General features: G+C 43.7%; 2 protein-coding genes across 4 annotated transcripts in view; both read right to left on the bottom strand.

Moving 5' to 3' along the window:
- LOC115153629 (collagen alpha-1(XIX) chain-like) overlaps positions 1-1,858 on the bottom strand; it is a 22,071-nt gene extending 20,213 nt beyond the window's left edge. Inside the window, exons 1-3 of the mRNA XM_029699266.1 lie at positions 1,846-1,858; positions 1,686-1,720; positions 913-957 (exon numbers count right to left, since the gene is read on the bottom strand). Coding sequence (XP_029555126.1) covers positions 913-957; positions 1,686-1,720; positions 1,846-1,858 — 93 coding nt within the window. The remainder of the gene's footprint in view (positions 1-912; positions 958-1,685; positions 1,721-1,845) is intronic.
- Positions 1,859-4,229: 2,371 nt separating this feature from the next.
- col19a1 (collagen, type XIX, alpha 1) overlaps positions 4,230-24,534 on the bottom strand; it is a 161,212-nt gene continuing 140,907 nt past the window's right edge. For all 3 annotated transcript variants that reach the window (XM_029697582.1, XM_029697585.1, XM_029697583.1), the window contains 5 exons: positions 9,541-9,594; positions 9,385-9,429; positions 8,635-8,667; positions 4,637-4,675; positions 4,230-4,471 (listed from right to left, as the gene is read on the bottom strand). In XM_029697582.1, coding sequence (XP_029553442.1) covers positions 4,382-4,471; positions 4,637-4,675; positions 8,635-8,667; positions 9,385-9,429; positions 9,541-9,594 — 261 coding nt within the window. In that variant the 3' untranslated portion in view covers positions 4,230-4,381. The remainder of the gene's footprint in view (positions 4,472-4,636; positions 4,676-8,634; positions 8,668-9,384; positions 9,430-9,540; positions 9,595-24,534) is intronic.

Raw genomic sequence — 24,534 nt, 5'->3', positions numbered from 1 at the left:
ATTGCAGCAATCTGTCTGGTTTGGGAGCTTGACCATCCCCTTCAGGTATCAGAGGGCAGTAGAGGAAACAGGAGCTATTGAAGTGTTCTATAGTAGTTACATTGAACGACCCACTTCGACTTACAGTCAACAGGTGGCCCAGCCTAAAAAGTTTGATTAGTCATACCGTTTGATAAGAATTTTATTCGGATTTTAAGCTCCAAGGGCTAGTCTTCCAAGAGTCCATAGAGTTTAAGATAGTCATTTCTCTCCGTAGACCAATATAAATTGCTCAAACATCTGACCTGAGGTAATTAAGCACTTGTCATGCCATATAGACCTAGTTCTAGTTCCTGGGGTGAGTTGCATTACCACTAGCTGCTCAGGGAACTTGAGCTAGAACCTAAACCAACTACAGGTGTACTAAAGGTGATCCTAGGTATCTGAGTACTTGGTACACAATGTAATAAATTCTGTTTCCTGTGTCAATCCAAACAGTTTCATACTACTGTACCAATAAGTACAATGGCAGATGATCATATAGCTTGTGTTGTTGGGTATTGTTGGGTGATAAAGACCCTTTATTCTCTGGTGATAGAGACTCTTTGTTCTCTGGTGATAGAGACTCTTTGTTCTCTGGTGATAGAGACTCTTTGTTCTCTGGTGATAGAGACTCTTTGTTCTCTGGTGATAGAGACTCTTTGTTCTCTGGTGATAAAGACTCTTTGTTCTCTGCTGATAAAGACTCTTTGTTCTCTGGTGATAGAGACTCTTGGTTCTCTGGTGATAAAGACTCTTTGTTCTCTGCTGATAGAGACTCTTTGTTCTCTGGTGATAAAGACTCTTTGTTCTCTGGTGATAAAGACTCTTGTTCTCTGGTGATAGAGACTCTTTGTTCTCTGGTGATAGTTTGATTATCAATGGGGTGTTTACCTCTGGGCCGGGCTCTCCCTTTGGACCTGGTAGTCCTAGGCTTCCCTTAAATCAGTAATGAAAGGAGGGAGAAGAGGGAATGGGAAGAAAAGAGAGAGAGAGAGAGAGAGAGAGAGAGAGAGAGAGAGAGAGAGACCATTTAAGGTTAGATTTGTTTTTCTCCAGAATTACTCCAGGACATGTATTAATAAGTGAGACCCTGAGAAAATCTATTTAGCGTCTGGCTTCAGGAAGGAAACATATCAAACAGGGCAATTCAACCAGACTTTATAGAACTCCCAGTTTATATTTAGTCTAGAAACACACTGTATAACATATTACTTTCTATTCCTCAAACATCATTTCTTTGTGTAGTGGGATCCTATTCAATTCCAGGCTGCTCATATATCTTGTGTATATATGTTATTGTATATCATTATGTACTTAACAAACCCAATGTCAAAGGTTATACAGTACTCAGATCAGTGTAGATAACCAAACCCAATGTCAAAGGTCACACAGTACTTAGATCAGTGTAGATAACCAAACCCAATGTCAAAGGTCACACAGTACTCAGATCAGTGTAGATAACCAAACCCAATGTCAAAGGTTATACAGTACTCAGATCAGTGTAGATAACCAAACCCAATGTCAAAGGTTATACAGTACTTAGATCAGTGTAGATAACCAACCCAATGTCAAAGGTCATACAGTACTCAGATCAGTGTAGATGAGGCCTTTAAAATGTATTTAATGCTTGTCTTTCATCTGAATACTTATAATGAACTGGTTACCTTGAAACCATGTGGTCCTTGGAGTCCTATTTGTCCTGAAGAAAATAATCATACAAACCATTATCATCATCCTGTAAATGCAATGTCTTTACACAAGCGACACACAATAGCACTGGTGTAAAGTGCTTAAGAAAAATACTTTAAAGTACTACTTAAGTACTTTTTGGGGGCATCTGTATTTTACTATTTATATTTTGACAACTTTTACTTCACTATATTCCTAAAGAAAATTATTTACTTTTTACTTTATATATTTTTCATGTCACCCAAAAGTACAGGTTACATTTTGAATGCTTAGCAGGACAGGAAAATGGTCCAATTCACCACTTATCAAGAGAACATCCCTGGTCATCCCTACTGCCTCTGATCTGGCAGAATAATTAAACACAAATGGTTTGTTAATTATGTTTAATGTTGGAGTGTGACCCTGGCTATTTGTAAATTAAAAAAACATGACAATTGTGCTGTCTGGTTAGCTTAACATAAGGAATTTGAAATGATTTATACTTGTACTTTATTTTTGATACTTAAGTATGTTTTAAACCAAATAGTAGTATTTTACTGGGTGACTTTTACTCTATTAAGGTATCTTTACTTTTACTCAAAAATGAAAATGAGGTCCTTTTTCCACCACTGCACAATAGTAACCAATAGTTGGCCCAACTCAGTCAGGTGAGTCACTTTGGAAAAGCTATTACTCTGTTTTCTGAATGGCATTCATTCTAAACCATGTAGCTATTGTTGAAGTCTATGTCATTCATTCTAAACCATGTAACTATTGTTGAAGTCTATGTCATTCATTCTAAACCATGTAGCTATTGTTGAAGTCTATGTCATTCATTCTAAACCATGTAACTATTGTTGAAGTCTATGTCATTCATTCTAAACCATGTAACTATGTTGAAGTCTATGTCATTCATTCTAAACCATGTAGCTATTGTTGAAGTCTATGTCATTCATTCTAAACCATGTAGCTATTGTTGAAGTCTATGTCATTCATTCTAAACCATGTAACTATTGTTGAAGTCTATGTCATTCATTCTAAACCATGTAACTATTGTTGAAGTCTATGTCATTCATTCTAAACCATGTAGCTATTGTTGAAGTCTATGTCATTCTAAACCATGTAGCTATTGTTGAAGTCTATGTCATTCATTCTAAACCATGTAACTATTGTTGAAGTCTATGTCATTCATTCTAAACCATGTAGCTATTGTTGAAGACTAATTTGATGTGTGGGCACGAGAAAGATTGAACTCCTTTGAACTTTGTATCCTTTTTTCATATTTGATTATTCGATTATTTGCCAACAGCTCTTTAAGATATGTTTTTGTATGTATCCCACATGGCAGCCTATTCCCTACATAGTGCACACAAAACCATAGTGCCCTCAAGCTCATCACTAAGCTAAGGACCCTGGGACTAAAAACACCTCTCTCAGCAACTGGATCCTGGACTTCCTGACGGGCCGCCCCCAGGTGGTAAGGTAGGCAAAAACACATCTGCCACGCTGGGCCCCTCAGGGGTGCGTGCTTAGTCCCGTCCTGTACTCTCTGGTCACCCATGACTGGCGTGGCCAAGCACGACTCCAACACCATCATTAAGTTTGCTGAAGACACAACAGTGGTAGGCCTGATCACCAACAACGATGAGACAGCCTATAGGGAGGAGGTCAGAGACCTGGCAGTGTGGTGCCAGGACAACAACCTCTCCCTCAATATGAGCAAGACAAAAGAGCTGATCGTGGACTATAGGAGAAGGAGGACCGAACAGGCCCCCATTAACATCGATGGGGCTGTAGTGGAGCGGGTCGAGAGTTTCAAGTTCCCTGGTGTCCACATCACCAACAAACTATCATGGTCCAAACACACCAAGACAGTCGCGAAGAGGGCACGACAACATCTTTTCCCCTCCAGGAGATTGAAAAGATTTAGCATGGGTCCCCAGATCCTCAAAATGTTTCTACAACTGCACCATCGAGAGAATCCTGACCAGTTGCATCACCCGCCTGGTATGGCAACTGCTCGGCATCTGACCGTAAGGCGCTACAGAGGGTAGTGTGTACGGCCCAGTACATCACTGGGACCAAGTTTCCTGCCACCCAGGAACTATATAACAGGCGGTGTCAGAGGAAGGCCTAAAAAATTGTCAAAGACTCCAGTCACCCAAGTCAGAGACTGTTCTCTCTGTTATCGCATGGCAAGCGGTACCGGAGCACCAAGTCTAGGATCAAAAGGCCCCTTAACAGTTTCTACCCCCAAGCCATAAGACTGCTGAACAATTAATCTAATGGCCACCCAGACTATTTACATTGCCCCCACTATGTTTAGCCTCGTTATTGTTATGCCATTTTCTTGTGTTACTTTTTTGTATTTTTTTTTCACTTTAGTTTATTTTCTTAACTCTATTTCTTGAACTGCATTGTTGGTTAAGGGCTTGATAGTAAGCATTTCACGGTAAGGCCTATTGTATTTGGCGCATGAGACAAATAAAATTTGATTTGATTTGACACAGAGACAAACTGTTTCTTTGTGCTGTGTCTTCATCTGATCTGGACCCATAATCTGGACCCATACTTAAGCGTATCAGAGTAGGAGTGCTGATCTAGGATCAGTTTAGCTGATGAATAATGGAACAGATTAAATGGACAGGGGGAGCAGATTGTTTTTTTTACACGGGCTAATTATATACAAATCCTATGAACACTGTGAGCAGGTTGGTACATATCCTATCCTTACTGGATCACCCATTTCTCCTTTCTGGCCCTTCTCTCCTGATTCAGCCTCCTGAAATAAAATACAAATAAGGTCATTATGAAATGCGGAACATTTTATATAAAATAACTTTCATCAAGGTAACACAAAGTTTTGAGTTACCAGTCAGAGCACTACTGCCATTATGACTGAATAGAACAGAAGTTAAAGGTAACTACATAGGATGCTCATACTTACAGAGGCAGACAGATGTCTCAGTCCATGAGCTGTCATCACCTGGATGGAAAGGACAGACAAGATAGAAGATAGAACATGAGCTGTCTCCTTCATTGTCACTTATTCTGTAGGTAAAACGTACCACCTAACCTCCCTTATTGAATGCACTCGGCTCGGCACTGCTCGGGCTCGGCTCGGCGCTCGGCTCGGCGCTACGGCGCTCGGCTCGGCGCTCGGCGCTCGGCTCGGCGCTCGGCTCGGCGCTCGGCACTCGGCTCTGATCAGAACTGCCGTTGGGGTTGTCAAAGTCAAACTAAAGAAGCCTTTAAGAGAGAAAAGGAGGGAAGGGGTGTTGTCTGTGAAACTAAAGATGAGTGCCTGTCTGTCACTATACCCTCTTCCACTAGACTAGCACCTCTGACTGTACGTCCCAAATGGCACCCTATTCTCTAAGGTGGGGTAAATAGTACCATAGGGCTCTGGTCAAAAGTAGTGCACTATGTAGGGAATAGGTTGCCATTTGGGATGTATTTGAGAGTCAGTTCCGGAATCGACCAATAATTGTTGTGGGGATACAAAGCCCACCTGTGGATCAGTCTCCAGCGAGGGTATGGATCGTTAAAGGTCAAGAGTGTATCCCAAATGGCTTCCTATTCCCTTTATAGTGCCCCTTGGGCTCTGGTCAAAGTAGTGCACTATAAAGGGAATAGGTTGCCATCTGGGACGCATTCCCACAGTAATGGAAAGTCAACTTTTCAAGCTGTAAAATTACATCCTGAGCGTTCCCATGATATTGTACCACAATTATAGCCCTAGAAAACCTGCAATTATGTGTACATACGTTTGGGTTGGCTTCAAGTTCAGCATGTGACATGCTGACCACACCGCTCACGTCCCGTGCAAGCGGTGTATACATTTACACATATATGTTATTCAATCATTGCACACCACACTGCTCACGTGCGCCAACGAGCGTCTGCGTTGCCAGGCGCTAAAATAGAAGATGCTTCTATTTGTGGCGCAGAACGCGCTGCAAGTCCTGCCTCTCCCATCTCCTCATTGGTTTATAGAAGCAGATACCCATGTGCCATCTCCTCATTGGTTATACCCACGTGGGTGATTGAAAGACGAACTGAGGTAGGTCGTCGTCATGGTAATACTAGTAGACGCCAATCGCCATATAAAGTCCAGAGAAGAAAAAGCCTAGAAGGAGGAGAGATGACTAGAAATGATTCGGTTGACTGTTTTATGTCTGGATTAATTGTCGGAGTAGAGGACCTTGTGCATTTCAGGTAAAATAACAACTCAACGTTAAAATCCCAGGACAAATTAGCTAGCAACTGCAAGCTAACTAAGTAGGACAAATTAGCTAGCAACTGCAAGCTAGCTAGCTAAATTGCCATAAATGTTTAATGCTTTTGACCTGTCCCCAAATTAATATAATTGGTTCAGTTTGTTTTGATATTTCAACCTGCGTGTCGTGATCGCGTTTGGTGTGAGGGGGACAAAATCAATTTGCCCAAGATGGCACACGATGGTGGCTTGGGTACGGTGTTAGACTGCCTCCAAAAGCTAGCAAAAAATAATAATAATTTATATTGAACAAGTATGTCAATCTATTCCAACCCTGTTCCTTGTCTTCCTGTTCTTCTGTGTCTGTCTGGTTAGTTGTAATACATTTTGTTTTGGCTTTCATTTCAACATCTCAGACTGGCATAAATATCTATTAAAAGTTTGTCAATTTGTTCTAATCTTTTAGCCTTCTGCTCTTGTTCATAGCCTAGCCTATTATTCTGTGTCTGTCTGGTCAAGGGCTACGTGTGGGATATCTGTGGGTCATCGAGGGCCATGCAGTAAAACGATGTCCTGATCTTTCCTGGATGTTGTATAACAAGTTCAGTGTGGAAATCAGCCTTTTAGTGCTTCAAGTTCCAAATATCAGTCCTGCCTCCTAAAGCTTGTCAATTTGTTCTAATCTTGTCTCTTATATCTGTAGCCTTCAGTCAGAGTCTGGTCAAGGGCCACGTGTGGGCTGTCTATGGGTCATGGAGGGTCCACGCATGCCTATAACCCCGCCTGGTGGTTCCTCCTCTGCACTAATGAACAGAAGGAGGGTAATGGTCTGAACCTTGGTTTCTGCAGAGTCATGGAATTAAACGCTTTAACGGCAGAAATGCTCCCACTGCGTCTCAAATGGCACCCTATTCCCTATATAGTGCACTACTATCGACCAGCGCCCTATGGTACCCTATTCCCTATATAGCGCACTACTATGACCTGTGCCATTTGGGATTCACCCATTATCTGTTACTAGGAAGTGGACATATAAACGCTCATTTAATTGTATTTATTTTATGTAACCTTCATTTAACTAGGCAAGTCAGTTAAGAGCAAATGCTGGGCTAATTGTGTGCCGCCCTATGGGACTCCCAATCACGGCCGGTTGTGATACAGCCTGGAATCAAACCAGGGTCTTCAGAGACACCTCGCGCACTGAGATGCAGTGCCTTAGACCGCTGCGCCACTCGGGAGCCCCCTATTTAAGTGAGATTTGAGCTAAATATTCAAACAGACCCATTTAGGAATTGATAAATTACTTTTCTGAATGTCTGAATTCCAAATGAACGTACTCCGAAGCCACTAATGTAGACCAGAGAGGATTGGATAGATGGATGGAAGCAATGTGGTGACATTTCCCAATCAGCCAATCAGAAATGAAGCTATTAATTAAGCTATTACAATAAAGAGTATATCTACTTATCCAATCCTCTCAGATCTAGTGTGTCTATGAGGAGTGGTGGCTAGGGGGGAATTTGGCATTCAGAAACCGTTTGGGAGCCACATGATTAATTGATCGACTGAATGTATTTGATAATTATAAGTAGAAGGCTGCCCCAGCCAGAGACATCATCACATGATAACATACTGGAATTTGGGTGTTTCAACCAAACCTCAGAAGACTGTAGGCCTAAAATAGCAACATCATTTACCATTTTAAATCATTTTGCTCCCTTATCGCTCCAATCTTAAAAATAAAATTCAAAATGTAATCCAGTCCAGTTAATTGAGTCCGATTAAGTGGTCCTAATAGAACTTCTTACACAAATAATTGCAAGGAAAGAAAAGGCTTTATAGCCATTAAGGGGGACTCATTACCTGTTAAATTGTAAATGAAACGTTTAAGAACAAGTGGACCTGACTCCAGTTGAGATAAGGGATTCATATTAAATGGCACCCTATTGCCTATTTAGTGCACCTCTTTGGACCAGGGTCCATAGGGAACCATTTGGGACACAATCAGTGAAAGAAATCAGTAGTCGGAGCATGCATGTTACAAAAGTAGTGCAGTATGTAGGGAATGGGGAGCCATTGGGGAGGCAGACAGAGTGAAATATAGTAGTAATTGGAGAATGAGTTCATTAGTGTAGAGGGAATATTTGTTCAGCGTGCGGTGATGTGACGTTGGCTCGTTGCCACTTGGATCAGCAGCTAAATAAGAAACCAGGAGTTGAATTATGAAGAAGGACAGATCTCAGAGGAGTCTGGGAATAGTCTGTTGTTCCCACTATTTTTACCTTTCTGGATCGTCTACCAAAAGTATACCTGTCCATTGTGGTCACATGCTAGCCTTTTTATATACCGTGTTGACATGCACCAGTAAAGGTATGGCCCATTACAATTACACAGTTAGTTAATGTACGTGTAGATTCAGGATTGTCTTTGAGAGATCAGAGGAGACAGAGCATGGATTGCAGATACTCTCAGATCTGAAAAACATGTAGCCCAATCATTGTGAATGTGGAGCAGGAATAATGTGGAGCGGGAATAATGTACTGGACCAACACCTATTGTAGAGTCCAGGCTAGTCTTGTTTACACCCCTCAGGTACTCCTCTCTCCAATAGCTCAAACATAAACTACAGTACAGAACTGTAAAACAGTCTCTTGGATAATATTAGTTTATGTCTCAGTTCTAAACAGTCACAGGAAATATTAACGCCACAACAATGTACTCCTCACCGGTCCTGGTGGTCCTCTTAGGCCTTCTTCCCCCTGATAAGAGAATACACAGAGAACATAGAGAAACCTCAGGATGATATTGATCTATTCTTTAGGAAGAATCCAGAAGCCCTGGTTTACAGCGGATAGTGAAATGCTAGTGTAACATCTGCTCCTACCTCCTCTCTCATTGGTTCAGTCATAACCAACAGTAGCATTCATTCAAAGACTATTTACATCTACTTAATGACATCCGCTTTCAGTTGATTGGGTTAGGGGGGTTGGTACACTGATGTACTGTAGTGGGTTAAACAAGGATGCCTCTGGGATGAAACAACAGAAGGTGAGTCACGTGGTGTGTGTGTGTGTGACAATTAATAATGATGAAATATTGTTATAAGAGTTAATTTGCAGCCAGATTTAGACTTAAATGAATGCAGGAAAGATAAATAGATCGGGGGAATCAGACTGGAGCTTACACACACACACACACACACACACACACACACACACACACACACACACACACACACACACACACACCACACACACACACACACACACACACACAGACAGAGAAACACGCCAGCAGGCAAGCACACACACACACACACACCACACACACACACACACACACACACACACACACACACACACACACACACACACACACACACACACACACACACACACACACACACACACACAGACAGAGAAACACGCCAGCAGGCAAGCACACACACACACACACACACACGTGATGTGACTCACCTTTTGTCCTTTCATCCCAGAGGCCCCGTCTCCACCTCGCTGACCCTGAGGGGAAGGCCAAAGGTCAAAGGTTAGAGTTCACGGTTAATGACAGCCACTTTAAATGTCACCACAAGGATGTGTCGGAAGAGTGTGTGCTGTGTGTGTATTACATACCGGATCTCCTTGAGCTCCTTTGTCTCCTGGGACGCCAGAGTCACCCTTCACCCCCTGGATGAGAACAGATACAGAGAGGGAGAGGGAGAGGGAGTGAGTGAGTGAGTGAGTGAGTGAGTGAGTGAGTGAGTGAGTGAGTGAGTGAGTGAGTGAAGGAGAGAGGGGAGAGAAAGAGAGTGAGTGAGAGAGGGAGAGAAAGAGAGTGAGTGAGAGAGGGAAGAGAGAGAGAGAGAGTGAGTGAGAGAGGGAGAGGGAGAGAGAGAGGGGAGAGAGAGAGAGTGAGTGAGAGAGTGAGTGAGTGAGAGAGAGGGAGAGAGAGGGAGAGAGAGAGGGCGAGAGGAGAGAGAGAGAGAGAGAGAGAGAGTAGGTAGAGAGAGGAGAGAGGGAGAGAGAGAGAGGGAGAGAGAGGGAGAGAGAGAGGGAGAGGAGAGAGGGAGAGAGAGAGAGAGTATGTATGTGAACATACAAGACAAGTACAACATGATTGACAGCAGAGAGAAGAGAACGAGAGTGTTGTGTGTGTGACTGTGTATGTGTGTCTACGTGTGAGTGTGAACATGACCCCTTTAAATGTCCTAAGGATCGTACAGTACATGCTTATAACCAGCAACACGTCATGTTGTCTGTATCATTGTAGATGCTGTGTCTATGGGTCTACTGAGAGAATGGACTATACAGCCCTGTTGCACTGCAGCAGCTTTCCACACTGAACCAACCAGGTCCTGATCTAATCATTCTCCTCTCCACCAATAGATGGCACTTGATGACAACAGATCAAGTCTTCAGCTCTCGTCTTTTAAACAGCAGTCTTGTGTGGATAAGGACCGTACAGTCTGCCAATACCACCCAGTGAGTGTGAGTGGACTCAGGCTTATTCACAAGGCACAGAAATGATGGGTGGGCGTCTGCTCTCTTCAGAGGTCCTTTATATCTGTAAAATAGGGACCTTGTAGCAGTAAGGACAGGAAATCAGCAGAAGGCAAGGGAAGTTAAAGTGCTCAACTCCACTGTGTCCGCCTGACAGATGGGCAAAGAACCTTGGCGTGACCCTGGACAACACCGTGTCATTCTCTGAAAACATCAACGCAGTGACCCCCGCAGGTTCATGCCCAAAACATCCATAGAGTATGACCTCACACAGGAAGCTGCGCAGGTCCTAATTCAGGCACAGGTCCTAATTCAGGTACTTGTCCTAATGCAGGGACTTGTCCTAAATCAGGAACTTGTCCTAATTCAGGCACTTTTCCTAATTCAGTGACTTGTCCTAAATCAGGCACTTGTCCTAAATCCAATACTTGTCCTAATTCAGGCACTTGTCCTATTTCAGTACTTGTCCTAATTCAGGTACTTGTCCTAATTCAGATACTTGTCCTAATTCAGGCATCGCCCATCTAGACTACTGCTACTCTCTGTTGGCTGAGCTCCATCAAACCCCTGCAACTTGTCCAAAAACTTGAAGTATGGTTCATTATTGTTTTATTCTATATACACTGCTCCAAAAAATAAAGGGAACACTTAAACAACACAATGTAACTCCAAGTCAATCACACTTCTGTGAAATCAAACTGTCCACTTAGGAAGCAACACTGATTGACAATACATTTCACATACTGTTGTGCAAATGGAATAGACAACAGGTGGAAAGTATAGGCAATTAGCAAGGCACCCCCAATAAAGGAGTGGTTCTGCAGGTGGGGACCACAGACCACTTCTCAGTTCCTATGCTTCCTGGCTGATGTTTTGGTCACTTTTGAATGCTGGCGGTGCTTTCACTCTTGTAGTAGCATGAGACGGAGTCTACAACCCACACAAGTGGCTCAGGTATTGCAGCTCATCCAGGATGGCACATCAATGCGAGCTGTGGCAAGAAGGTTTGCTGTGTCTGTCAGCGTAGTGTCCAGAGCATGGAGGTGCTACCAGGAGACAGGCCAGTACATCAGGAGACGTGGAGGAGGTCGTAGGAGGGCAACAACCCAGCAGCAGGACCGCTACCTCCGCCTTTGTGCAAGGAGGAGCAGGAGGAGCACTGCCAGAGCCCTGCAAAATGACCTCTAGCAGGCCACAAATGTGCATGTGTCTGCTCAAACGGTCAGAAACAGACTCCATGAGGGTGGTATGAGGGCCCGACGTCCACAGGTGGGGGTTGTGCTTACAGCCCAACACCGGGCAGGATATTTGGCATTTGCCAGAGAACACCAAGATTGGCAAATTCGCCACTGGCGCCCTGTGCTCTTCACAGATGAAAGCAGGTTCACACTGAGCACATGTGACAGACGTGACAGAGTCTGGAGACGCCGTGGAGAACGTTCTGCTGCCTGCAACATCCTCCAGCATGACTGGTTTGGCGGTGGGTCAGTCATGGTGTGGGGTGGGCATTTCTTTGGGGGGGCCGCACAGCCCTCCATGTGCTCGCCAGAGGTAGCCTGACTGCCATTAGGTACCGAGATGAGATCCTCAGACCCCTTGTGAGACCATATGCTGGTGCGGTTGGCCCTGGGTTCCTCCTAATGCAAGACAATGCTAGACCTCATGTGGCTGGAGTGTGTCAGCAGTTCCTGCAAGAGGAAGGCATTGATGCTATGAACTGGCCCGCCCGTTCCCCAGACCTGAATCCAATTGAGCACATCTGGGACATCATGTCTCGCTCCATCCACCAACGCCACATTGCACCACAGACTGTCCAGGAGTTGGCGGATGCTTTAGTCCAGGTCTGGGAGGAGATCCCTCAGGAGACCATCCGCCACCTCATCAGGAGCATGCCCAGGCGTTGTAGGGAGGTCATACAGGCACGTGGAGGCCACACACACTACTGAGCCTCATTTTGACTTGTTTTAAGGATATTACATCAAAGTTGGATCAGCCTGTAGTGTGATTTTCCACTTTAATTTTGAGTGTGACTCCAAATCCAGACCTCCATGGGTTGATAAATTGGATTTCCATTGATTATTTTTGTGTGATTTTGTTGTCAGCACATTCAACTATGTAAAGAAAAAAGTATTTAATAAGATTATTTCTTTCATTCAGATCTAGGATGTGTTGTTTAAGTGTTCCCTTTATTTTTTGAGCAGTATATTTGAGTAGGAACATTGTTTAATTAGCTCACCTGCTACAACAAAATATATGGGCTTGTTTCTCAAGACAGCCTGGGGTAGCTCCCCCCAAACCCACACTTTGTTGAGAGAGATAACAGCCTGCCACACAGCAACAGCCACACACATAGAAACTGAGTGCATCCCAAATGGCACCCTGTTTCCTATGGGCCCGGGTCAAAAGACGTGCACTATATTGGGATAGGGTGCCATTTGGGATGCAAATATTTTCTGTCCCCAAACAGACGTAAAAGGAGCAGCTACATTTGGACTGGGGCTGTGTGAAATGTAACTGTCTACGGACTCCCAGACTCCCTTTTCACTTTCAACAACACTTCACCTGTTTTCTTCACCCCTCCTTCCTCCCCCAGCATAGTCTTCTGGACCAATCAGGCAACTTGAACCTTTTGATGGTTTGTGTGTGTGTGTGGTGTGTGTGTGTGTGTGTGTGTGTGTGTGTGTGTGTTGTGTGTGTGTGTGTGTGTGTGTGTGTGCGCACCTGTCTGTCTGTCTGTCTGTCTCAGGGACAGGTTACAGATGTCTGTCTCAGGGGACAGGTTACAGATGTCTGTCTCAGGGTTACAGATGTCTGTCTCAGGGGACAGGTTACAGATGTCTGTCTCAGGGGACAGGTTACAGATGTCTGTCTCAGGGGACAGGTTATAGATGTCTGTCTCAGGGTTACAGATGTCTGTATCAGGGGACAGGTTACAGATGTCTGTCTCAGGGGACAGGTTACAGATGTCTGTCTCAGGGGACAGGTTACAGATGTCTGTCTCAGGGGACAGGTTACAGATGTCTGTCTCAGGGTTACAGATGTCTGTCTCAGGGGACAGGTTACAGATGTCTGTCTCAGGGGACAGGTTACAGATGTCTGTCTCAGGGGACAGGTTACAGATGTCTGTCTCAGGGGACAGGTTATAGATGTCTGTCTCAGGGGACAGGTTACAGATGTCTGTCTCAGGGGACAGGTTACAGATGTCTGTCTCAGGGGACAGGTTACAGATGTCTGTCTCAGGGGACAGGTTATAGATGTCTGTCTCAGGGTTACAGATGTCTGTATCAGGGGACAGGTTACAGATGTCTGTCTCAGGGGACAGGTTACAGATGTCTGTCTCAGGGGACAGGTTACAGATGTCTGTCTCAGGGGACAGGTTACAGATTATAAGCACCCTCTTCCTTAACAGCACATTCATTACATAGATAAAGAGAAGATCCATACCAGAGCTTCCAGCAGGCACAAGACAAAGTCATGTCTGTCTCTGTGTCTCTGTGTCTCTGTCTTTGTGTCTCTGTATCTCTGTCTCTCTGTCTGTGTCTCTGTCTCTCTGTGTCTCTGTCTCTGTGTCTCTGTCTCTGTGTCTGTCTCTGTGTCTCTATCTCTGTCTCTCTGTCTCTGAGTCTGTGTCTGTGTCTGTCTCTGTATCTCTGTCTCTCTGTCTCTGTGTCTCTGTCTCTCTGTGTCTGTGTCTATCTCTCTGTGTCTGTGTGTCTGTGTGTCTGTGTGTCTGTCTCTCTGTCTGTGTCTGTCTGTCACCCTGTCTGTGAGCTATTAACTATTAACAAGCAGATGATTGCCATACATGAACAGATGGACTGGCCTATTCATATATTAGAGGGGAGAAGCCTCTGTGGATAAATTGATTGTGAACATTAATTGACTTGTGAAAAGTTTATACTGTATGAATGTTAGTAATGCAAAATAAAAGAAACATATAACCTCACCATATATTTTACCGATTCAGGCCTCTCTTGTAAAATAGATTTGATCTCAATGAGAATAACTTGTATAAATAAAGGTTACATGGCAATACGAAGGTGTTGTTTTACTGCCACAGCAGTCGTAACCATCCATAAGGCCTTATCCCAGGAAACCTGTGTTTGATGTCTCTTCCCATAGTGCTAAATGAACAGTAAAGTGGAACCCGGCGGTGCAGAAGGCAGGGAGAGGACCAGCACAACTGGAGACTACTGTCTAGGTGTTGCTCTGAGGGGCTACATGTTGACTTTGAGCTAATCATTAAATAGCAATTAAATATCTCTCCCTCTCTCTCTCTCTCCCTCTTTCTCTCTCTCCCTCCTTCTCCCTCCCTCTCAATCTCTCTCCCTCTCTCCCTCTCCTTCTTCTCTCTCTACCTCTCTCCCTCTCCCTCCTTCTCCCTCCCTCTCAATCTCTCTCCCTCTCCTTCTTCTCTCTCTACCTCTCTCTCTCTCCCCCTCCTTCTCCCTCTCTCTATACATCTCCCTCTCTCTCCCTCCTTCTCTCTCTCTACCTCTCCCTCTCTCCTTCCCTTTATTTTGACCTCTTTCCCCCTCTTTGTCTCCATCTATCCATCTCTCTCTCTCCCTCCTTGTCTCTCTCCTCCTCTCTCTTTCCTCCTTCTTCTTTCTCTCCACCTCCCACCCCCCCTCTCTCTCGCTCTCTCTCTCTCTCCTTGTCTCCCTCCTCCTCTCTTTCTTTCTTTCTCTCCACCTCCCACCCTCTCTCTCTCCCTCCTTGTATCTCTTCTCCCTTTGCCTTTAGCCTCTGCAGTGCTCAGTCTGCCCCTGTTTGGGTCTGTCTGTCAGTGGGGGAGAGATGCTGTTATGGAGATGTGATTCATGGAGTACTCTACCTATCCCCTCACACTGTGCAACCCACACACACAAACAAACACACACACACACACTGAGCATGCCGGCACACACACAAACTGAGCACGCTACAGACTTCACTAAGGGAGAGGGAGAGAGGACTCCAATCACAGAGAGACATATGTTAGGCAAGCTACAATTTAAAGAAGCAGAACTCTCATCTTCTGTCTAGAGATCTAGTAGTGAAAGGAGGGAGGGATTGAGTGAGTCAGTGAGTGGTGTTGAGTGTTGTTCACAATGAAGCTACCTTGTTATCAGATAGGGCTATTACCTTCTACCTTATTATCAGACAGGACTATTACCTTCTACCTTATTATCAGATAGGACTATTACCTTCTACCTTATTATCAGATAGGGCTATTAGATAGGACTATTACCTTCTACCTTATTATCAGATAGGACTATTACCTTCTACCTTATTATCAGATAGGGCTATTACCTTCTACCTTATTATCAGATAGGGCTATTAGATAGGACTATTACCTTCTACCTTATTATCAGACAGGACTATTACCTTCTACCTTATTATCAGATAGGGCTATTAGATAGGACTATTACCTTCTACCTTATTATCAGATAGGACTATTACCTTCTACCTTATTATCAGATAGGGCTATTAGATAGGACTATTACCTTCTACCTTATTATCAGATAGGACTATTACCTTCTACCTTATTATCAGATAGGGCTATTAGATAGGACTATTACCTTCTACCTTATTATCAGATAGGACTATTACCTTCTACCTTATTATCAGATAGGGCTATTACCTTCTACCTTATTATCAGATAGGGCTATTACCTTCTACCTTATTATCAGACAGGACTATTACCTTCTACCTTATTATCAGATAGGGCTATTAGATAGGACTATTACCTTCTACCTTATTATCAGATAGGACTATTACCTTCTACCTTATTATCAGATAGGGCTATTAGATAGGACTATTACCTTCTACCTTATTATCAGATAGGGCTATTACCTTCTACCTTATTATCAGATAGGGCTATTAGATAGGACTATTACCTTCTACCTTATTATCAGATAGGACTATTACCTTCTACCTTATTATCAGATCATTATTACCTTCTGGATGTGTGTCAATCCTACTGGATGTGTGTCAAACCTATTGGATTTGTGTCAAGCCTACTGGATGTGTGTGAAGCCTACTGGATGTGTGCCAGTCCTACTGAATGTGTGTCAATCCTACGGGATGTGTGTCTATCCTACTGGATGTTTGTAAGTGTGTCAAACCTACTGGATGTGTGTCAATTCTACTGGATGTGTGTCAGCCCTACTGGATGTGCGTCTATCCTACTGGATGTGAGTCAGCCCTACTGGATGTGTGTCTATCCTACTGGATGTTTGTAAGTGTGTCAAGCCTACTGGATGTGTGTCAATTCTACTGGATGTGTGTCTATCCTACTGGATGTGTGTCAGCCCTACTGGATGTGAGTCAGCTCTACTGGATGTGTGTCTATCCTACTGGATGTGTGTCAGCCCTACTGGATGTGTGTCTATCCTACTGGATGTGTGTCAGCCCTACTGGATGTGTGTCTATCCTACTGGATGTGAGTCAGCCCTACTGGATGTGTGTCTATCCTACTGGATGTGAGTCAGCCCTACTGGATGTGTGTCAGCACTACTGGATGTGTGTCTATCCTACTGGATGTGAGTCAGCCCTACTGGATGTGTGTCTATCCTACTGGATGTGTGTCAATCCTACTGGATATGTGTCTATCCTACTGGATGTGAGTCAGCCCTACTGGATGTGTGTCCATCCTACAGGATGTGTGTAAGTGTGTCAAATCTACTGGACTCTCACACACACAACACTCTCGCCTCTTCTCTCTGCTGTCAATCATGTTGTACTTGTCTTGTATGTTCATCTCTCTCTCTCTCTCTCTCTCTCTCTCTCTCTCTCTCTCTCTCTCTCGAGAATATGCATGCAAGCACACACACACGTCAAAACTTGTTCCATCCTTTCCTCTTAAATAAACACACTGCCACAACACTATCCCTGGTGCCTTCAGACACACTGCCACAACACTATCCCTGGTGCCTTCAGACACACAGCCACAACACTATCCCTGGTGCCTTCAGACACAACACTATCCCTGGTGCCTTCAGACACAACACTATCCCTGGTGCCTTCAGACACACTGCCACAACACTATCCCTGGTGCCTTCAGACACACTGCCACAACACTATCCCTGGTGCCTTCAGGCACAACACTATCCCTGGTGCCTTCAGACACACTGCCACAACACTATCCCTGGTGCCTTCAGACACACTGCCACAACACTATCCCTGGTGCCTTCAGACACAACACTATCCCTGGTGCCTTCAGACACAACACTATCCCTGGTGCCTTCAGGCACCCTGCCACAACACTATCCCTGGTGCCTTCAGACACAACACTATCCCTGGTGCCTTCAGACACACTGCCACAACACTATCCCTGGTGCCTTCAGACACACAGCCACAACACTATCCCTGGTGCCTTCAGACACAACACTATCCCTGGTGCCTTCAGACACAACACTATCCCTGGTGCCTTCAGACACACTGCCACAACACTATCCCTGGTGTCTTCAGACACACTGCCACAACACTATCCCTGGTGCCTTCAGGCACAACACTATCCCTGGTGCCTTCAGACACACTGCCACAACACTATCCCTGGTGCCTTCAGACACAACACTATCCCTGGTGCCTTCAGACACAACACTATCCCTGGTGCCTTCAGGCACCCTGCCACAACACTATCCCTGGTGCCTTCAGACACAACACTATCCCTGGTGCCTTCAGACACACTGCCACAACACTATCCCTGGTGCCTTCAGACACACTGCCACAACACTATCCCTGGTGCCTTCAGACACCCTGCCACAACACTAACCCTGGTGCCTTCAGACACACTGCCACAACACTATCCCTGGTGCCTTCAGACACACTGCCACAACACTATCCCTGGGTGCCTTCAGACACACTGCCACAACACTATCCCTGGTGCCTTCAGACACACTGCCACAACACTATCCCTGGTGCCTTCAGACACAACACTATCCCTGGTGCCTTCAGACACACTGCCACAACACTATCCCTGGTGCCTTCAGACACACTGCCACAACACTATCCCTGGTGCCTTCAGACACAACACTATCCCTGGTGCCTTCAGGCACACTGCCACAACACTATCCCTGGTGCCTTCAGACACAACACTATCCCTGGTGCCTTCAGACACAACACTATCCCTGGTGCCTTCAGACACACTGCCACAACACTATCCCTGGTGCCTTCAGACACAACACTATCCCTGGGTGCCTTCAGCGTGACAGAATGGTGTTGAATGTTTAATTCAACAGAAACTGTACTGAACGACCCATTGAAGAACGGTGTGATTATGGTGGCCCACAGGGAGATTGTATGGTGTGTACTGCGGTTTGAGTATTTTCCATTCCGGTACCATCCCACTATTCCCATTCAAACCGGGAATGGTATTTAAAAGTATACACACCCCTACGTATGTATGTGGACAGTGAAGCTAATATTTTAAATACGGCTTTATACTCCAACATTTTGGATTTGAGATCAAGTCTGGCTGAGGCACACAGTACCGTCAACTTAGACCTGTAGAGACAAGCAGAGAGAAATGGTTCTCTGTCCAGGAGCAACACAATACAAGTTTATCCAGCCAGCTGGTCAGCCACCATTCTCTTTTCTCAGGGCACAGGAGCCATTAAAAACCTTCTAGGCGAGGCCAACATCAACATCAACACAGACCACTGGACCAATACAACATGATCAACGCAGCCGCTTCGTTCAAGAGGTTGTCCCACTGCCTCCGACTGACCCGGTACACAACGGTTTCCTTCCTGGTATGGTCACCGGAACAAGTGGACAAGTGGAGGGGGGTGGGTGTGTTTGTTACCAGGGCTGTAGGAGGGCCTCATTGTGACTCTTCCTTTCTTGATTTCTACCCCCCCGTCTCTCACATGCCTCGTGGTTAGCTACAACACCCGGGGGTTCCATGAAAATGACTGCAGGCCTTTTGCTAAAGCACTGTAGGTAATGGCCATCTGTCTGTGATGAGAAGGAGCACTGAGTCACACTGAGAGACAAGCAGCAGGAGGTAGAGGAAGAGAGGCAGGAGGGAGGCTGTCTGTGTGTCTGTGTGCGTGTGCACACGCATTTGTGTGTCTGTGAGGGTGTGCATGTGCGTGTCAGTGAGGGCGTTATTTAATATGCACAGCACCACTATTGGTTGAGAGACGCCAGTCCTCCCTGTCTCCATAGTCACTCACAAATCATGTTGAAATAGTAGTCCCAAATGACACCCTATCCCCTATAAAGTGCACTACATCACATGACAGGGGTACTCTCAGGACACTGAGGCTAGCTGGTACATCATATGACAGGGGTACTATCAGGACACTGAGGCTAGCTGGTACATCACATGACATGGACACTATCAGGACAATGAGGCTAGCTGGTACATCACATGACATGGGTACTATCAGTACACTGAGGCAAGCTGGTACATCATATGACATGGGTACTAGCAGGACACTGAGGCTAGCTGGTACGTCACATGACAGGGGTACTATCAGGACACTGAGGCTAGCTGGTACGTCACATGACAGGGGTACTATCAGGACACTGAGGCTAGCTAGTACATCACATGACAGGGGTACTATCAGGACACTGAGGCTAGCTAGTACATCACATGACAGGGGTACAATCAGGACACTGACATTTAGAAATGTCACACTCACATTTCCTCTTTCTCTTCCTCTTCCTCCTTGTCCTCCCTTTTTCCTACAATGTTGTGTCCTATAACTATGTGGGTACGTCTGATATTGCACATTATATAGACTCTGGTCCAAAGTAGTGCACTAAATAGGCAATAGGGTGCCATTTGTGAGGCCTAATGAGTTATTAAGGTGTCAGAGAGTACAGAAAGAAATGTGGGGGAACCGTAACGGTCAGCAGCTGAAGTGATGCTAAAGATAATTGAACCTATTGAGCATGGCGGTGACAGTGACGGAAGATGAGCACCATCTTCCTGTCTATCTGGTTTGAATTCTCATTATCACAAGTTTAATCAGAGCGTCAGTGTATGAAAATAATTGAATGGGTAAAATAACAATCATTCCATATCAACAAAGTCCAGTTGGTTACTAGAAGGCAGCAAGAAGCAGTAGAGTGTAAATTAGAAATGTTCATTAGGGCAGCTGTAGCAAAACATTTTACAACGTTTTAACAGGAAACATTTAAACAAGGGATTTTTATTCAAAGGCGCTGCGTAGTCTGTGTAAAAAAATTTTTTAGGAACTAATTGTTGAGAGTAAGAAAAGTAGAATAAACGAGGTGACTAAATATGTCAAAATAGGGTTGTGCATCAGCACTGTTCCAATTTTTATATCAGTCACTGACATTCATTCAATTAGCACATCAGCTAACATTTTATAGATTGCTAGTCAAGTTGGTCTAGTCAGCAGTGTTGTGGAGTAGTGAACTACATTTAGTTCAACTAGTAATGTAATTACATTTTGCAGTAGCTTGGTGGTAGTTGAACTATATCAAATCTTGGTAGTGTTTTCAATAGTTCATTACGTTTTTCCCTTGTAGTAGTGTAGCTAACTACTAGAACGAAACAATACTTTTTTTTGGCCAAATAAAATATGGTTGAAGTAAGTAAGAACGTCCTTTCTTTTTCGGTATCAGACCTGCCTAATTCTCACTTTTTGTGTTTAATAGGCTAAATTACACATTCCGTTAACATCTGACTCCAGAGTGATCTGTTCTGGCAATTTGAAGTCTATGACGTTTTAGAGTTAGATGATACTTCTTCACGGAGTAGATTGGGTGTAGTGAACTACTTTTTTTCTAAGTAACTTTAGTTTAGTAAACTATATTTTCATAAGGGTAGCTTTAGTTTAGTAAACTATATTTTTCATAAGGGTAGTTTTAGTTTAGTAAACTATATTTTGCATAAGGGTAGTTTTAGTTTAGTAAACTATATTTTTCATAAGGGTAGCTTTAGTTTAGTAAACTATATTTTGCATAAGGGTAGCTTTAGTTTAGTAAACTTTATTTTGCATAAGGGTAGCTTTAGTTTAGTAAACTATATTTTTCATAAGGGTAGCTTTAGTTTAGTAAACTATATTTTGCATAAGGGTAGCTTTAGTTTAGTAAACTATATTTTGCATAAGGGTAGCTTTAGTTTAGTAAACTTTATTTTGCATAAGGGTAGCTTTAGTTTAGTAAACTATATTTTCATAAGGGTAGCTTTAGTTTAGTAAACTATATTTTTCATAAGGGTAGCTTTAGTTTAGTAAACTTTATTTTTCATAAGGGTAGCTTTAGTTTAGTAAACTATATTTTTCATAAGGGTAGCTTTAGTTAAGTAAACTATATTTTTCATAAGGGTAGCTTTAGTTAAGTAAACTATATTTTTCAGTAAGGGTAGCTTTAGTTTAGTAAACTATATTTTTCATAAGGGTAGCTTTAGTTTAGTAAACTATATTTTTCATAAGGGTAGTTTTAGTTTAGTAAACTATATTTTTCATAAGGGTAGCTTAAGTTTAGTCAACTATATTTTTCATAAGGGTAGTTTTAGTTTAGTAAACTATATTTTTCATAAGGGTAGCTTTAGTTTAGTAAACTATATTTTTCATAAGGGTAGTTTTAGTTTAGTAAACTATATTTTTCATAAGGGTAGCTTTAGTTTAGCTTAGCTTCTTCAAATGTGAAGTAATTGGTAGCTTGGTAAACTACATTTTCAGAGTAGCTTCCCCATCACTGGTAGCCAGCTACCAAATGACCGACCGGGCGCACAGGGCATGTGCCCAGGGGCCCTAACCCCCAGGGGGCCCCTACTGATCTTGACTAAGCTAGTCACTCACTCAGATATCATTAACATGGCATACTGTAAGTCATGGCAAAATGTGTAGAATTGCAGGAAATTAGCTTAAAAATGCTCAATTTTCTCAACAACCAAAATGTGTAGAATTACAGAAAGTAACATTAACACTGCAACAACAAAAAAATCCACTGACAAGAAGGGGGGCACTAAAATGTTTTGCCCAGCGAGGTGGGATGGGCCCCCCAACCAAATATTGCTTAGGGCCTCCAAAAGGCTAGCGGTGGCTCTGTTCTTATAGGAAAAGTTCAGATAGTACTAGATAGTACCTCCCAAATGTAGATACTGTAGGCTCACTCTGTTTTATAGAGTTTTCTTCTGTTTTATACCTACTGGACACAACCCTTCTATAGATGTATGTTGAGTTTTGTGTTTAGGTGATCACACGCACCCAGTCTCTGTGGTTGATTAACAGGCCTGCAGAGAAAACTATGGTTGAGTTCCTGCTGACTACATTGCAGACACATGCCATATCTTATAACACCTGGATAGATATTTAACATCAGCTAACCACATCAGATGATATACATTAGCAATCTGGTGATTATTTAACATCAGATAACCTCATCATATGATATAGCAATCTGGTGCCCAACTGCACAGTCGATGACATGGCACACAACCATTGGTTGATGCAATTCAATGCAGTCGGGCAGGAACTCAACCCAACAGTCAAGCAGGCCTTAAAGGCAGAACTCAGAGCCATCCTCCTCACCGATACGATCTACTGTATGCATGACAGCACTCCTAATATACCCCTGTGGGGTTTGTACAATAATCATTCAGCCTTGTAGTATCAGAATTGATGATAAGTGTTTCTAATAGATCAATATGACACAATCCATTCCTTTACTGCTCACTGTTTGCATATATTTAGGTGTATTAAAACTTCCCTTCCACGGGATGGTTGAGCTAACGTAAGCTCATGCGATTAGCATGAGGTTGTAAGTAACAAGAATATTTCCCAGAACATAGACATATCTGATATTGACAGAAAGCTTAAATTCTTGTTCATCTGCACTGTCCAATTTACAGTAGCTATTACAGTGAGAGAAAAAAACATGTTATTGTTTGAGGAGAGTGCACAATTTTGAACTTGAAAAGTTCTTAATAAACAAATTAGGCTCATTTGGGCAGTCTTGATACAACATTTTGAACATAAATGCAATGGTTCATTGGATCAGTCTAAACTTTGCACATACACTGATGCCATCTAGTGGCCAAAATCTAAATTGCACCTGGGCTGGAATAATATATTACGGCCTTTCTCCTGCATTTCAAAGATGATGGTACAACAAAAAATACAAAAGAACGGTTGTTTTTTATTTGTATTATCTTTTACCAGATCCAGAGATGCTTAATGTGAGTCTGGAAGGAGAGTTTACAGTCTAACCAGACACCTAGGTATTTGTAATTGTCCACATATTCTAAGTCAGAACCGTCCAGAGTAGTGATGCTAGTCGGGCGGGCGGATGCGGGCAGCAATCGGTTGAAGAGCATGCATTTAGTTTTACTAGCATTTAAAAGCAGTTGGTGGCCACGGAAGGATTGTTGTATGGCATTGGAGCTCGTTTGGAGGTTTGTTAACACAGTGTCCAAAGAAGGGCCAGATGTATACAGAATGGTGTCGTCTGCGTAGAGGTGGCTCAGAGAATCACCAGCAGCAAGAGCGACATCATTGATCTATACAGGGAAAAAAGTCGGCCCGAGAATTGAACCCTGTGGCACCCCCAAGAGACTGCTAGTGGTCCGGACAACAGTTCCTCTGATTTGACACACTGAACTCTATCTGAGAAGTAGTTGATGAACCAGGCGAGGCAGTGATTTGAGAAACCAAGGCTATTGAGTCTGCTGATAAGAATGTGGTGATTGACAGAGTCGAAAGCCTTGGCCAGGTCGATGAAGACAGAAGCATAGTATTGTCTTTTATTGATGGTGGTTAAGATATCGTTTAGGACCTTGAGCGTGGCTGAGGTGCCCCCATGACCAACTCGGAAACCAGATTGCATAGTGGAGAAGGTACGGTGGGATTCGAAATGGTCGGTGATCTGTTTGTTGACTTGGCTTTCGAAGATTTTAGAAAGGCAGGGCAGGATGGATATAGGTCTGTAACAGTTTAGGTCTAGAGTGTCACCCCCTTTGAAGAGGGGGATGACCGCGGCAGCTTTCCAATCTTTGTGGATCTCAGATGATACAAAAGAGAGGTTGAACAGGCCAGTAATAGGGGTTGCAACAATTTCAGCAGATAATTTTAGAAAGAGAGGGTCCAGATTGTCTAGCCCAGCTGCTTTGTAGGGATCCAGATTTTGCAGCTCTTTCAGAACATCTGAGCTGCCGGCAGG

This window comes from Salmo trutta, chromosome 18, assembly GCF_901001165.1.
Source record: "Salmo trutta chromosome 18, fSalTru1.1, whole genome shotgun sequence".
In the NCBI taxonomy this organism is placed as follows: Eukaryota; Metazoa; Chordata; class Actinopteri; order Salmoniformes; family Salmonidae; genus Salmo; species Salmo trutta.
The sequence above is the reverse complement of the archived record's forward strand: the minus strand, read 5'-3'. Positions and strand labels throughout refer to the sequence as shown.